We start from the raw sequence: 14,445 nt of genomic DNA, 5'->3' as shown, positions 1-14,445 counted from the left end.
CCAACAAAAGCCTTAAACCCTAACTCAAAACCCTCTCTCGTGTTTTGTCGACCTCTCCATCTCTCTCTCTTTGTTCTAGCCAGCCATGGCCACTGCCGCCTTGCTCCGCTCGATGCGCCGACGTGATGTCGCATCGTCTCCTCTCTGCGCCTACCGATCCGTACGTCTCTTTACATTTTCTTAGATTCCTTTTTTAAGTTGCCAATTCGATCATTTCTCTGTTTGATCTGTTTTTTGGCTGGAATATTTGAGATTTTCAGCTTCACGTATAATTTCTTGATTTGATGGTGTACTTGTTTGTTGTAATTCGATAGAATTGAACGAGTAAATGATTTATAATTCAATATCTGATCTTCTGGGGCTTCTGATTTATTATTTTGTCGGTTTGATTGGGTAATGATAGTTACCTTTTCCTAATCTGTTATATACGGCGGTGGCGTATTGTTGTTTTTGTTGTTAATTCAGATTACAATCGTTTGATAGAGCTTTGTGTTTTTTTCTTTTATCTTGCATAAATTACTGCGATTCCCCTGTTGCAGTTTGCCTTTTTATTCTGATTATTGGAGCTAATTGATGAAATGGGTTGGATTAGGAAGCTTAGTTATAAATATAGATGAATTCAAGTTCGGTTTAATAGTTCTATATCGCAGTGATTACGTATATATGTTTTTGCAGTTGAACAGCGCATCTATGTCATCCCATCTTGCTCAAAAATGGGCAAGCTTGGCAAGACCTTTCAGGTATTTTGGTCATTCCCTAGTTCATTACATTACTAGTCATTTTGTTTTCGTACTTTGGATTTTGTTTCTAATTGTATCTTTGTAATATGAATAGTTCCAAACCTGCTGGAAATGATGTTATTGGCATTGACTTGGGTACAACCAACTCATGTGTGGCCGTGATGGAAGGAAAGGTATGGGTTTTTTACAAGTTCCTTTTTAATGTTACTATTTTTTAAACTTTTTGCACACGTGGTTTAGGTCTGACTGTGTGAAATTGTTATAGAACCCTAAAGTGATTGAGAATTCCGAAGGAGCTCGAACCACACCATCAGTAGTTGCTTTCAACCAGAAAGGAGAACTATTGGTTGGTACTCCAGCAAAACGTCAAGCTGTTACCAACCCCACAAACACAGTTTTTGGAACCAAGCGTCTGATTGGTAGACGCTTTGAGGATCCCCAAACTCAAAAAGAAATGAAGATGGTTCCATACAAGATAGTAAAGGCTCCAAATGGAGATGCTTGGGTTGAAGTCAACGGACAGCAGTACTCCCCAAGCCAAATTGGAGCCTTTGTTCTAACAAAAATGAAAGAGACTGCAGAGGCTTACCTTGGAAAGAGTGTCTCAAAAGCTGTGATTACAGTTCCAGCTTATTTCAATGATGCACAGAGACAAGCAACCAAGGATGCTGGCAGAATTGCAGGTCTAGATGTGCAGAGAATCATCAATGAGCCAACTGCTGCTGCACTTTCCTATGGAATGAACAACAAGGAAGGGCTCATAGCAGTGTTTGATCTTGGTGGGGGAACATTTGATGTATCCATTCTCGAGATATCCAATGGTGTTTTTGAGGTTTGCTACTCCCATTAACTTGAATCTTTTTATTTTCCTTCATTTTGGACAATATTGTCAACAACTTTGTCTTATCTAGGTGAAAGCAACAAATGGCGACACATTCTTGGGAGGAGAGGATTTTGACAATGCTTTGTTGGACTTCTTGGTGAGTGAATTCAAGAGGACGGAGGGTATTGATTTGTCAAAGGATAGGCTCGCCTTGCAGAGGCTTAGGGAGGCAGCTGAGAAGGCTAAGATTGAACTTTCATCAACATCTCAAACTGAGATAAACCTTCCCTTCATCACAGCTGATTCTTCGGGTGCTAAACATCTGAACATCACATTGACTAGATCCAAATTTGAAAGTCTGGTCAATCACTTGATTGAGAGGACAAAGGCCCCGTGTAAGAACTGTTTGAAGGACGCTAATACATCCATTAAGGATGTGGATGAGGTTCTGCTTGTTGGAGGGATGACTCGTGTTCCCAAAGTGCAAGAGGTCGTTACAGAAATATTTGGAAAGAGCCCAAGCAAAGGAGTGAACCCTGATGAGGCTGTTGCTATGGGAGCTGCCATCCAAGGCGGTATCCTTCGTGGTGATGTTAAGGAGTTGCTTCTTTTGGATGTTACTCCTTTATCACTAGGTATTGAAACATTAGGTGGAATATTCACCAGGCTGATCAGTCGCAACACGACAATTCCAACCAAGAAGAGTCAGGTCAGTCGTTAGAGCCAAACATATTTCAGATTACATTGACTAGGTGTGTTGTGTCAAAGGGCAATTTTTGGAGGGAGCATTTTATTTGTTAATATCTTCTAGTTAGAGTTAATTGCATCTTTTCTAATTAGAATTAATACGGCTGGATTGGTGTCATGTGTTTTAACCTTGTCTCCGTCGGCCTTAAGAGTTTGATCTGACTAAATATTATGGCCAAGTGTCGGATTCTTTCCTTTTGTTGTGCATCTTGTGTTCCTAATTTGTATTTGTATCATTGCAGGTGTTTTCTACTGCAGCTGACAACCAAACCCAAGTGGGTATCAAGGTGCTACAAGGAGAGCGTGAGATGGCTTCTGACAACAAGATGCTGGGAGAGTTTGAACTCGTAGGAATTCCTCCAGCACCAAGAGGCCTGCCTCAGATTGAGGTCACCTTTGATATTGATGCCAACGGTATTGTCACTGTTTCTGCCAAGGACAAGGCCACCAACAAAGAGCAGCAGATTACCATCCGCTCATCTGGGGGCCTTAGCGACGAGGAGATTGAAAAGATGGTGAAGGAAGCGGAGCTGCATGCTCAGAAGGATCAGGAGAGGAAAGCATTGATTGACGTCAGAAATAGTGCAGATACAACCATCTACAGTATTGAGAAGAGCTTGAACGAGTATCGTGACAAGGTTCCAAGTGAAGTTGCCAAAGAAATTGAGGATGCGGTAGCAGATTTGAGGAAGGCAATGGGAGAGGACAATGCCGATGAAATCAAGGCCAAGCTTGAAGCTGCAAACAAAGCTGTTTCTAAGATTGGGGAACACATGTCAAAGGGTTCTGGTGGCGACCCTTCTTCTGGTGGATCACAGGGTGGAGGAGACCAAGCTCCTGAGGCAGATTACGAAGAAGTGAAGAAGTGAGGTGGCTGAAGCTGGTAACTCGGCATTTTACTTACGAGTGGTTTCTGATTCACTGTCGAGGAAGTAGTTCCTGAATTTTTACGGGCTCGTAAGACGTCATTTATGTGGGTTTTTTGTATCTAATTGTTGGGAGTTTTAAAATGTATTAGGATAGCCATAATCTAGTTTGCCCGTAAGTAGGCTTTTTAATTGAGATTTTCTTGTAGTCGGTGACTCAGTGGGCGGATTTTTCTTCTGGCAAGTTATGCCTAGTTTTGTCCGGACTTAACACTGTGCATTGTATTTTGAATAAAGAAATAGATTCAGAATGCTTGCTCAGTCTGTTTAAGGGTTATCTGCATAGGATGTTTTCTATCAGTGTCAATAAGCTTATATTTAATAGTCGTTCTTAGGTTGGATTGTTGTTAAAAGACGAATTTAAATCATATTATTAATATTTTATTGAGAGGCTTCGCTCACGCTTTCACCCTGTAATGTAGACCATATTGTTTGTGAAGCTAATTAGTAGAAGTCTACTCTCCCCGTTCGTGAGAGGTTTACCCTCCTCTGGGGTTTTTGTCTCCGGTTGTGAGAATTTTAACAGCTTCAGTTTGTCACCCCGTCTTCCGTCTCGTCCTCTCCCTTCTTCAGTTTCTCTCTCCAATTACCGTTTTGACAGTTGGCGGCCTGGGACTCCTCTTTTTACTTTGTGCGTTCTTTTTCACACCCGAGTCCTTCCATTTTTCCATCACGAACCTCCATATCAGTCCATGTCAATTGTTTTCTTTCCCACCCTTGTCCCTTAACCAAAAATTACATCTTACAGCTTTGGACAATCTCGATCAATGAAACTTGAGATTTGATTTGGCTGTGGATATACTTTGCCATTTTTGGGTTGATTTGGCTGTGCCTTGGCCTTTGCGGATCCACTTTGAATTTGGTGGCTCCACGGCGGCTATTTTGGTGGTTATTGGCCAGGCTTCAGTCTCTTCCTTAGTGCTCGGATTTCAGGCGGCAGCGTTAGTAGGGAGAGCACAAGTTCCCAGGGTTCTTTGTGTTTTGTTTTTTCAGTTGTGGGCTCCAGTTTTTATATTTAGAAAGATTTTTTAATGTGACCGGTACATATGATGGCACACCACATGTCATTATACAAATGGTGACATATGTATGTTAAAAAGTTAATCATTTAAAAATTAAAATTTCTCACTATTTATATAAAAACACATGGTGTATCACCCGTATTTCGACCACGATAAAAAATTTCTCCTGTATTACGTTCTGACTTTTGTTTGTAAGGATTCATTCTTATGCCTCGTGCTTGCATTTGTATTTAGGCCTCATTTTTTGCAATCTTGCTTTGTTGGTAATGAATTTACATGTGCCCAACAAAAAAAAATAACAGCTTATATTTTAGAAAAAAATTCCAGATGTGAGCTTTATGTGATAACAAGTTATGGTATTTATTGGGGGTATGACTCTAAACACCCACCAATGTTCTAAAAGCTATGATTAGGCAGTTGGTCATCGTCGTGATTAATTATTATGCTTCTAAAAATAACGAGCATCTAGATTAGTCTAGGTGCCTGCCTAGCTTCCTAAACTAGTTGGACATATGTTGGTGGTGGTTTAGTGACATTTTTTTTGTTATTTTTTCATTTAAGGAATGGCTTAGAGTCGCCACTCTCAATTTGCATTTTGCATTTTATATGTTTTTAATGAATTGTAAAAGACTTGGATACTTTGATTAACATTTAATATACGCTTGTTCTCCATTTTTCAATATGTACTAATATTTAGTAATTTATATATCATTTTATTTTGTAATTTGTGTTTTTTCGAATGTAATTATATATATTTTTAAGTATAAGTCTACTAAAAGGAAAAAAAAAACCACCTAGCCTTGCCTAGTTCCAAAGGGCTTGGCATGTAACAACCCTTCCCTAATTTTACATTTTTATAAATTTTTAATGAGTGAATTCACAAAAATGCCCCTAGAGGCGAGGGTGTCAATTTTCGTTTACCAGCATATTGGGAGATGTAGGAAACATTCTTTAAGCGCTTCCTCGTAGTGCTCGTCACTACAAACACGTGAGTATAAACGGAACGTAATTTGGAGCTTTAGCTAAGGAGTTATTAACGTTTAAAGATGGGGGCATTTTAGTAAATTTAACCTTCCCTCTAGAAGGCTCCATATTTTCTGGAGCAATCTGATTGAGCCACGTGGATGGCTGTGATGAAGAGTGGAGAAGAGGAAGGTAGAGAGGGACGGATGAGAGGAGGAAGAAAAGAGAGATAGGGGAAGGATTTGCCCTCATGGCGGCCATCCGCCATTCCTAAAGCAAACTCCATCAACCACCACCCCTATTAGACTCTCATAGAGCCCAGGAACAAATCCCAAACAACCTTGGAGGTAGCGGAGCACCAGAGAAGTCGAATCGAAAGCCACCCTTTTTAGGGTTTCTGGCGGGTTCAAGATGAATTGGAGCTTTTCCCGGCCAAATTGGCCTTAGCCATAGGTATAAAACTTTCTCTACTCATTAAGATCTTCATTTCTGTCAAATTTGGTAATTTTTTGAAATAGTTGATTTTTCCGGCGAGTCAAGGCTGCCAGCCGCCGCGTGGACCGACATTCCACCTGACCATCCTAGGCTAATTTGATGCCTCAATTCCATAATTGACATCAGTTTAGTGAAATCCTGATGTTTTAATATGAATAGACGATCCAACCATTGGATCGGCACCAAACTTTAATACGTGATAGTAAGTAATATTTGTAGACATTAGGAACTATACGGATTGGGAATCCAATATACAGATCTTCCCGAATTGAATTTCTAATTTTTAGTATTTTGTTCTAAAAGCATAGTATGGACATTAGGAAGTTACAGATCGAAAATCCATGGACGGATGTTCTAGATTGACTAATGTAGGGTTGTGGATCTCACTTTCGATATAGAAGACTTTTGGATAATATGCTACGAATTGATCTTAAATATTAAAATCAGTATTACTAGAGACTATGTAGGGCTTAGTGAGCCTATATTGATTAGTGAGTTGTCCTAGATAATATATACATCGGTTGACTTTTAGGGTTAACCGTTGACTTTTTGTAAAACTTGATGGGGACCCTCTTTACTGTATTTCGACATGCTGATTCCGAATCCGCCGTCCGTTTTCCAAAATTCGACCAATTTAGGATAGTTCCTTTTATTAGCCGTACTTTGTACAAAAATGCGTAATTTCATTAGCACGTTATATTTACCTAAATGGTTTCGTTTCTAGGTGAAATGCATTGCAAGGACTCTCGATGCTACGAGGCGGGTTTGACTCAGCGACATGATATGTGAGTGGGTCTTTTCTTTTTGTACATATATATATATATATATATATATATTGGTTAGTTTCCATATATACAAGCATTAATAAATTCTTTATGCAATTGCCATGATTAAATTAATGTTTATAAGAAATACCTTATTGTTGGGAAATGATGAAATAATCCTACGGGATGCACAGGTAAGCTTACTATAAGGAGATGCCTTGATTATATTTATGGTCATGAATAGTACAATATTGATTAGAATTGTTGAGTGGTTGTGGCATGACTATATTGCTGTTATCTGTTCATCATTTGCTGCACTAGCGTCGATACTCGCCTGGGCCTGGGCCAGTCTTTCACGTGTATGTGCACATCGCATCATACGCTTACTTTGGATCCATTGTAGATGCTAGTCCTGTCGTACAGGTTGCCGTAGGCAACTCCGACTCATATATGCTACGTATAGCGCCAGTCTTCACATGATTGTAGTACTAGAGCGTATATTATTATTACATCCAGTCCTGTTCATGTCAGAATACCTCTGCATGAACTCGTGTGTTAGCATGTGGAGATGAGCACTCGATATGATATGTTGCTTATGTGAGATTTTGTGATTATGGATGTCATGCCCTTATTTACGAGATATTGTGCCTGTAGACATTGAAATTTCAGTAAAACAAATGTTCACCAATGCATTAAAGTTTTGACGTGTCAAGGCATACATGGCATACACCACGTGTTGTACAAATTGTACACATGGCGTGTGACTCAACAAAATAGGAAGAAATACCCTTGAAGGATTAAACAAGTTTTTCTTCTCATTTTGGGCAATGACAAGGCAAGTACATTTCAATCCATTGAGGATCAAAACAAGTTTTTCTCATTTGGGCAATGACAAAGCATACACATTTCAAGTTTAAAATGGTGTTAAGTGGGAAATTAGGCCATAAGTTACACCACTTCAAGTTTAAAATGGTATTAAGTGGGAAATTAGACCATAAGTTACACCACTTCAAGTTTAAAATGGTATTAAGTGGGAAATTAGGCCATAAGTTACACCACTTCAATTTCAATATTGCATTAAGTGGGAAAATTAGGCAATGGTGCTTGGAAAGGAAAAAAATATTTTTGTGGTGGTGATTCATTCTCAAAGCTTATAAATAGGCTTCTCCATCAAGGTATCAAGCATCAACCAATTCACAAATACATTTCTCTACTCCCAAAATGGAAGAGAATACTCCCCACACATCCAAAATCCTTGAAGCTTTGAAACTCTAAAGCTCTCAAGCATCCAACCCCCAAATTCCCAAGAATCCCGAAGAATGGAGAAAGCACTCTTCATTCTTCGTCAAATCCTCCTTCAAGATCAAGCCCCGACGGCCTTTGAAGAACTTCCACCAACTCAAGATCAAGCCCCGACGGCTCTTGAAGAAAGTGTTCATCATTCATCATCCGTTCATCCTAAGATCAAGCCCCAACGGCCCTTTGGATCAACAACATCAACAAACCCACACACCAAAACCTTGAAGCCTTAAAGTTCTAAAGCTCTCAAGAAAATCCCGAAGGATCAAGAAAGCCCTCTTCATTCTTCGTCAAATCATCCTTCAAGATCAAGCCCCAACGGCCCTTGAAGAACTTCTACCAACTCAAGATCAAGCCCCGACGGCCCTTGAAGAAAGTGTTCATTGTTCATCATCCGTTCATCCTAAGATCAAGCCCCAACGGCCTTTTGGATCAACAACCTCAACAAATCCACACATCCAATCGTTCTTCAAGATTAAGCCCAAAAGCCCTTGAAGATCCGCTCATCCATCAACCTTCAAGATCAAGCCCAAAAGCCCTTGAAGAAATCCACACAACCATTATTCAAGATCAAGCCCCGACGGCCCTTGAAGAAAGTGTTCATCATTCATCATCCGTTCATCCTAAGATCAAGCCCCAACGGCCCTTTGGATCAACGACCTCATCCATCAACATTCAAGATCAAGCCCTGAAGGCCCTTGAAGAAACTTCCATCAACCTTCAAGATCAAGCCCAAAAGCCCTTGAAGAAATCCACACAACCATCATTCAAGATCAAGCCTCGACGGCCCTTGAAGAAAACCAACCGTTCTTTAAGATCAAGCCCAAAAGCCCTTGAAGATCCGCTCATCAATCAACCTTCAAGATCAAGCCCAAAAGCCCTTGAAGAAATCCACACAACCATTATTCAAGATCAAGCCCCGACGGCCCTTGAAGAAAGTGTTCATCCGTTCATCAACTGTTCATCCTTAGATCAAGCCCCGACGGCCCTTTGGATCAACAACTCATCCACAAACCTACACCCTACGAAGATAGAATCAGAGGACCAAATTTGAGAGAGATCGTAACCCCAAAATCATCAAACCAAAAAATATTATTTTGTACACGTATTCCTGTTTCTTGTTTCAAGGAAACTTTCGTGTTCACAAATTTGGCACGCCCGGTGGGACCTCTCTACCTCTCATCTCTATCCTCAAATCATCGAAAAAACGCAAATGGCATCAAGAAAGGATCAAGCTGTTCCTGCAATCAAAGCAAAGAACAAGAACATCATCGCCGCAAGTGGTGGTATTTCGGGCATCACAACCCGAAGTAAAGCAAGAGCTCTTTTTGCCGCGGCTTCCGCCCCTGCATTAACTCTGTCAAAGGAACAAGAGCACCTGAGGTACGAGCCTGTGATCACCCTAGCCTCGCTAAGGGCATCAAGGGGAGAAAGCCCGAGGAAATACTCAGAGTCCCTACTCTCCGACGCTGATTCGAGCGGCAGTACAACCATGCAAGTCATGACCACTGGAGCAACTTCAATCGAGGAGCAGCTAGCTCAGATGAATGAAGCAATCGCAAAGCTCACACGGACTGTGGAAGAGAAGGACTTGCAGATTGCCGCACTTGTCAGCCAACTAGATGCGCTGCCCGACGTGAAAGTCGACCCAAATGTTGGCCTATTAAAGAAAGAAGTCGACGAAGAAGAGGAGCCACCAGCGGAGCAAGTTGAAGAGAAGCCAAAGCTAGACCAAGCAACGGCATTCATGGGATCTCTCTCTATCCAGCAGCTACAGGAGTTGATCGCAAGCACTATCAAGACACAGTACGAAGGAAGCTCGCATGACTCCGTACTGTACTCAAAGCCTTACTCCAAGAAGATTGATGCTTTGAAAATGCCAAGGGGTTATCAGCCCCCAAAGTTCATGCAGTTCGATGGAAAAGGCAACCCGAAGCAACATGTCGCCCATTTCATTGAAACTTGCAACAATGCTGGGACAGAGGGAGACTACCTCGTCAAACAGTTCGTGCGTTCACTGAAAAGTAACGCTTTTGACTGGTACACTGACCTCGAACCTGAGTCTATCAACAGTTGGGACCAGCTAGAAAGGGAATTCCTCAACCGTTTCTACAGCACTCGTCGTACTGTGAGCATGCTGGAGCTGACCAGTACGAAATAGTGGAATGATGAACCTGTCGTCGACTACATAAATAGATGGCGCTCCTTAAGTCTGGATTGCAAAGATAGGCTTTCTGAAACCTCTGCCATTGAGATGTGCGTTCAAGGCATGCAGTGGGGACTACACTACATCCTTCAAGGCATCAAACCACGAACATTTGAGGAGTTAGCCACCCGCGCCCATGATATGGAGTTAAGCATCACCCGTCATGGGAAGAAAGAACAGATCGCCGACTACAAGAATGACAAAGTTTTGGGGCCAAAGGTGGATAAGGCTACGTGGAAACCGACCAAGGAAGCAATGACGGTCAACACAACTCCAGTCAAAATCCATACACGAAGCAAGGCGATTCAAACCGAAGCTTTTCGTGATCAAGAGATACGTAGACGCACTTTGAAGGAGCTTGAGGAGAAGACTTATCCATTCCCCGACTCTGACGTGGTTGCCATGTTGAAAGACTTGCTTGACAAAAAGGTGATCGACCTACCTGAGTGCAGATGGCCAGAAGATATGAACCGTACTGACAATCCAAGGTACTGTAAATTCCACCGCTTCATTAGTCATCCGACGGAAAAGTGCTTTGTGCTAAAAGATCTCATCATGAAGTTGGCTCAGAAAGGGATCATCGAGCTAGATCTTAATGATGTGGTGAAGTCAAACTATACCACCGTCACTTCTTGCTCTTTGAACTCAAAATCTTCACCTCAACCGCTAGGGGCATGCTCCAAAACCATGTCAGTTAAGTCAAGTGAAGTTGAAGGATGGACTTATGTCACTCCAAAGAAAATGCACAAGAAACATAGGTCTCCTCCACAAGTTTACCAATCGGAAAGGGGGCAAAGCAGCTATCGTCAACCTTCAAAGCTACATGAAAGTGTTGAGGATGATGAAGTTATGACACAAAGATCGTCCGTTGCCATCACGATGCGCGATTTCTTCCCCAAAGACTTCTTCAATCACTCAGTCAAGACTCCTTGCTATAAAGATTGCAAGGAATGCTTCTCTAAGATCATTTGACAAATTCACAACCAAAGCTCCTCGTTCGCACGAGCCTAAAAGGCGACAACCAAAGCTCCTCGTTCGCACGAGCCTAAAAGGCGACAACAAAAGCTCCTCGTTCGCACGAGCCTAAAAGGCGACAACCGAAGCTCCTCGTTCGCACGAGCCTAAAAGGCGACAACCGAAGCTCCTCGTTCGCACGAGCCTAAAAGGCGACAACCAAAGCTCCTCGTTCGCATGAGCCTAAAAGGTGACAACAAAAGCTCCTCGTTCGCACGAGCCTAAAAGGCGACAACCAAAGCTCCTCGTTCGCACGAGCCTAAAAGGCGACAACAAAAGCTCCTCGTTCGCACGAGCCTAAAAGGCGACAACAAAAGCTCCTCGTTCGCACGAGCCTAAAAGGCGACAACAAAAGCTCCTCGTTCGCACGAGCCTAAAAGGTGACAACCAAAGCTCCTCGTTCACACGAGCCTAAAAGGTGACAACCAAGCTCCTCGTTCGCACGAGCCTAAAAGGTGACAACTAAACGCTCCTTGCCTGCACGAGCTGAAACTGCAAACGGCACCAAACGCTCATTGCCTGCACGAGCTGAAACTGCAAACAGCACCAAACGCTCCTTGCCGATCATCCAATCCCGGCTGATTGGAAAATCTCAGACGACTTGCCTGACGAGGAGGTGTTCTACATCGACATCTTCCCAACATGGACGATGTTCTTCGACGGATCCGCACGAGCAGACGGAGCGGGGGCATGAGTAGTATTCATGTCGCCACAAAGGCAAATACTACCTTACTCCTTCCAACTGAATGAGCTATGCTCCAACAATGTTGCTGAGTACCAAGCATTGATCATCGGGCTCCAAATGGCGATCAACATGGAAATCACAGCTCTTGAGGTATATGGCGATTCCAAGCTCATAATCAATCAGCTCTTAACTGAATATGAGGTGAGGAAAGATGATCTCGTCCCATACTTCCGGCTAGCGACCCAACTGCTACAAAAGTTCGAAGTTGTGACACTGGAACATGTGCCAAGAAAGGAAAATCAAATGGCAGACGCTCTCGCCAATCTAGCCTCGAGTATGACACTAGGAAAAGATGAAGTTGCAGACGTGCCAGTTTTCCAAAGATGGGTGATTCCGCTCGTTAATGAAATGTCACTAGATGATACAAATGTCATCTCAGTACTTCCAGTCGATGCTGAAGAGTAGAGACAGCCGCTTTCTCGGCTTTTCAGAGCATGGGTGCCACTTTGTCAAAAGATCACGTGGAGGTCATCATCGCAGCTACACATCTTTAGCCGACAAGTGCAAAGTTCGGTGGCGCTTTCTCTGCTTTTCAGAAAACGCGTGCAGCTTTGTCAAAAGAGGCGCTCGTTCAGAAATCGAAGAGGCGTCGTTCAGAAATCAAAAAGGCGTATTCAAAGATCAAAGAGTCGTCACTATTTCAAAAAGCTGGATTTGCGGGATCAAAACGTTTGTCGACAAGGGTCAAAGAACAGTACCACCACTTGCTATTGGGAAATCCCTATATATGTCGACCTTCATCTTTTATGGCAAGGCAGACCTGCAAACAAAAAAAAAAAAAAATGCCCAACTCTTCCTCACCTCTGAGGGCGCACTCCCAGCAAAGCCTCTCGAAATACTCAATTTTTTCTTCTTCCCCAAAGATGATACCAGATGCCTGGAGTACAGATGACCCAGGAGGAAACGGTAGATTGAAGCATGTGCTGATTCATTCACCGCTTCTTCAAAAGCAAAAGTATCTCATATCATCCAGGTCAAAAGCAAAAGTATCTCATATCATGCTCTTTCCCTGTCTTTTCCTTTGTCTTTGTTATTACTCGCATAGCAAAGTGAAAGGAGCAATCAGCCGGCACTTGGAGTCAGTCTACCGACTGCCTGGAAGCTATTCCTTGGTTGCTTACCTAACGTTGTTCTCGAGTAGTCATCTTCAACGGTCGATACACTTCCAGAGAAGGGACCACTTCTGCAAAGGGAAGTAAGTAAGGCAAGTGAAAATGATACATTGAAGCATGTGGAGACAAGCAACAACTGCATATGCTGAGCTATCCTCTAACCCTCTTCAATACGAATTGGAGAGATTGAACAAAGAAACAGATAAAAGGAGTAAGCTCAGACCTTCGGAGGAGACCAAAAGAATCCTGCTGCCCAGTTCAAGAGTAGCACAAAGGAAAATCAACGATTGGAGGAAACTAGAAAATCTTCCAGTCGAACTCAAGATCAAGCCTCAATGGCCCTTGAAGAAATTTCCTGCTGCCCAGTTCAAGAGTAGCACAAAGGAAAATCAACGATTGGAGGAAACCAGAAAATCTTCCAGTCAAACTCAAGATCAAGCCTCAATGGCCCTTGAAGAAATCCTCCAGCCCAATTCAAGATCAAGCCTCGATGGCCCTTGAAGAAATCACAAGTCCGATTCAAAATCAAGTGTTCACCACCCTTGAATCAAATTCAACTCCAGATAAAAGGAGTAAGTTCAGGCCTTCGGGGGAGACCAAAAGAATCCTCCAGCCCAATTCAAGACTAAGCCTGTGGAAAATCAATGATTGGAGGAAACCAGAAAATCTTCCAGTCGAACTCAAGATCAAGCCTCAATGGCCCTTGAAGAAATTTCCAGCCCAATTCAAGATCAAGCCTCGACGGCCCTTGGGTTGACATCTACATTAAGGGACTTCAAAACGCATCTTCTACACGTGTCAAGCACATGTCTACGACGCGCCTTGAAGTGGGGGCATTTGTAGACATCGAAATTTCAGTAAAACAAATGTTCACCAATGCATTAAAGTTTTGACGTGTCAAGGCATACATGGCATACACCACGTGTTGTACAAATTGTACACATGGCGTGTGACTCAACAAAATAGGAAGAAATACCCTTGAAGGATTAAACAAGTTTTTCTTCTCATTTTGGGCAATGACAAGGCAAGTACATTTCAATCCATTGAGGATCAAAACAAGTTTTTCTCATTTGGGCAATGACAAAGCATACACATTTCAAGTTTAAAATGGTGTTAAGTGGGAAATTAGGCCATAAGTTACACCACTTCAAGTTTAAAATGGTATTAAGTGGGAAATTAGGCCATAAGTTACACCACTTCAATTTCAATATTGCATTAAGTGGGAAAATTAGGCAATGGTGCTTGGAAAGGAAAAAAATATTTTTGTGGTGGTGATTCATTCTCAAAGCTTATAAATAGGCTTCTCCATCAAGGTATCAAGCATCAACCAATTCACAAATACATTTCTCTACTCCCAAAATGGAAGAGAATACTCCCCACACATCCAAAATCCTTGAAGCTTTGAAACTCTAAAGCTCTCAAGCATCCAACCCCCAAATTCCCAAGAATCCCGAAGAATGGAGAAAGCACTCTTCATTCTTCGTCAAATCCTCCTTCAAGATCAAGCCCCGACGGCCTTTGAAGAACTTCCACCAACTCAAGATCAAGCCCCGACGGCTCTTGAAGAAAGTGTTCATCATTCATCATCC

At 42.3% G+C, this 14,445-nt stretch overlaps 1 protein-coding gene across 1 annotated transcript; it reads left to right on the top strand.

Annotated features, from left to right (window-relative positions):
- LOC103956116 (heat shock 70 kDa protein, mitochondrial) lies at positions 1 to 3,500 on the top strand. The gene is made up of 6 exons (XM_048568734.1): positions 1 to 160; positions 676 to 740; positions 835 to 913; positions 1,006 to 1,572; positions 1,652 to 2,272; positions 2,553 to 3,500. The coding sequence occupies exons 1-6, from the start codon at positions 86 to 88 to the stop codon at positions 3,177 to 3,179; spliced, it is 2,034 nt and encodes a 677-aa protein (XP_048424691.1). The 5' UTR covers positions 1 to 85; the 3' UTR covers positions 3,180 to 3,500.
- Positions 3,501 to 14,445: the final 10,945 nt, after the last annotated feature.

This window comes from the organism of the source record quoted next, unplaced genomic scaffold, assembly GCF_019419815.1.
Source record: "Pyrus x bretschneideri cultivar Hongxiangsu unplaced genomic scaffold, Pyrus_bretschneideri_v1 Contig49, whole genome shotgun sequence".
Taxonomy (NCBI): Eukaryota; Viridiplantae; Streptophyta; class Magnoliopsida; order Rosales; family Rosaceae; genus Pyrus; species Pyrus x bretschneideri.
This window is presented reverse-complemented; position numbering and strand designations above follow the sequence as displayed.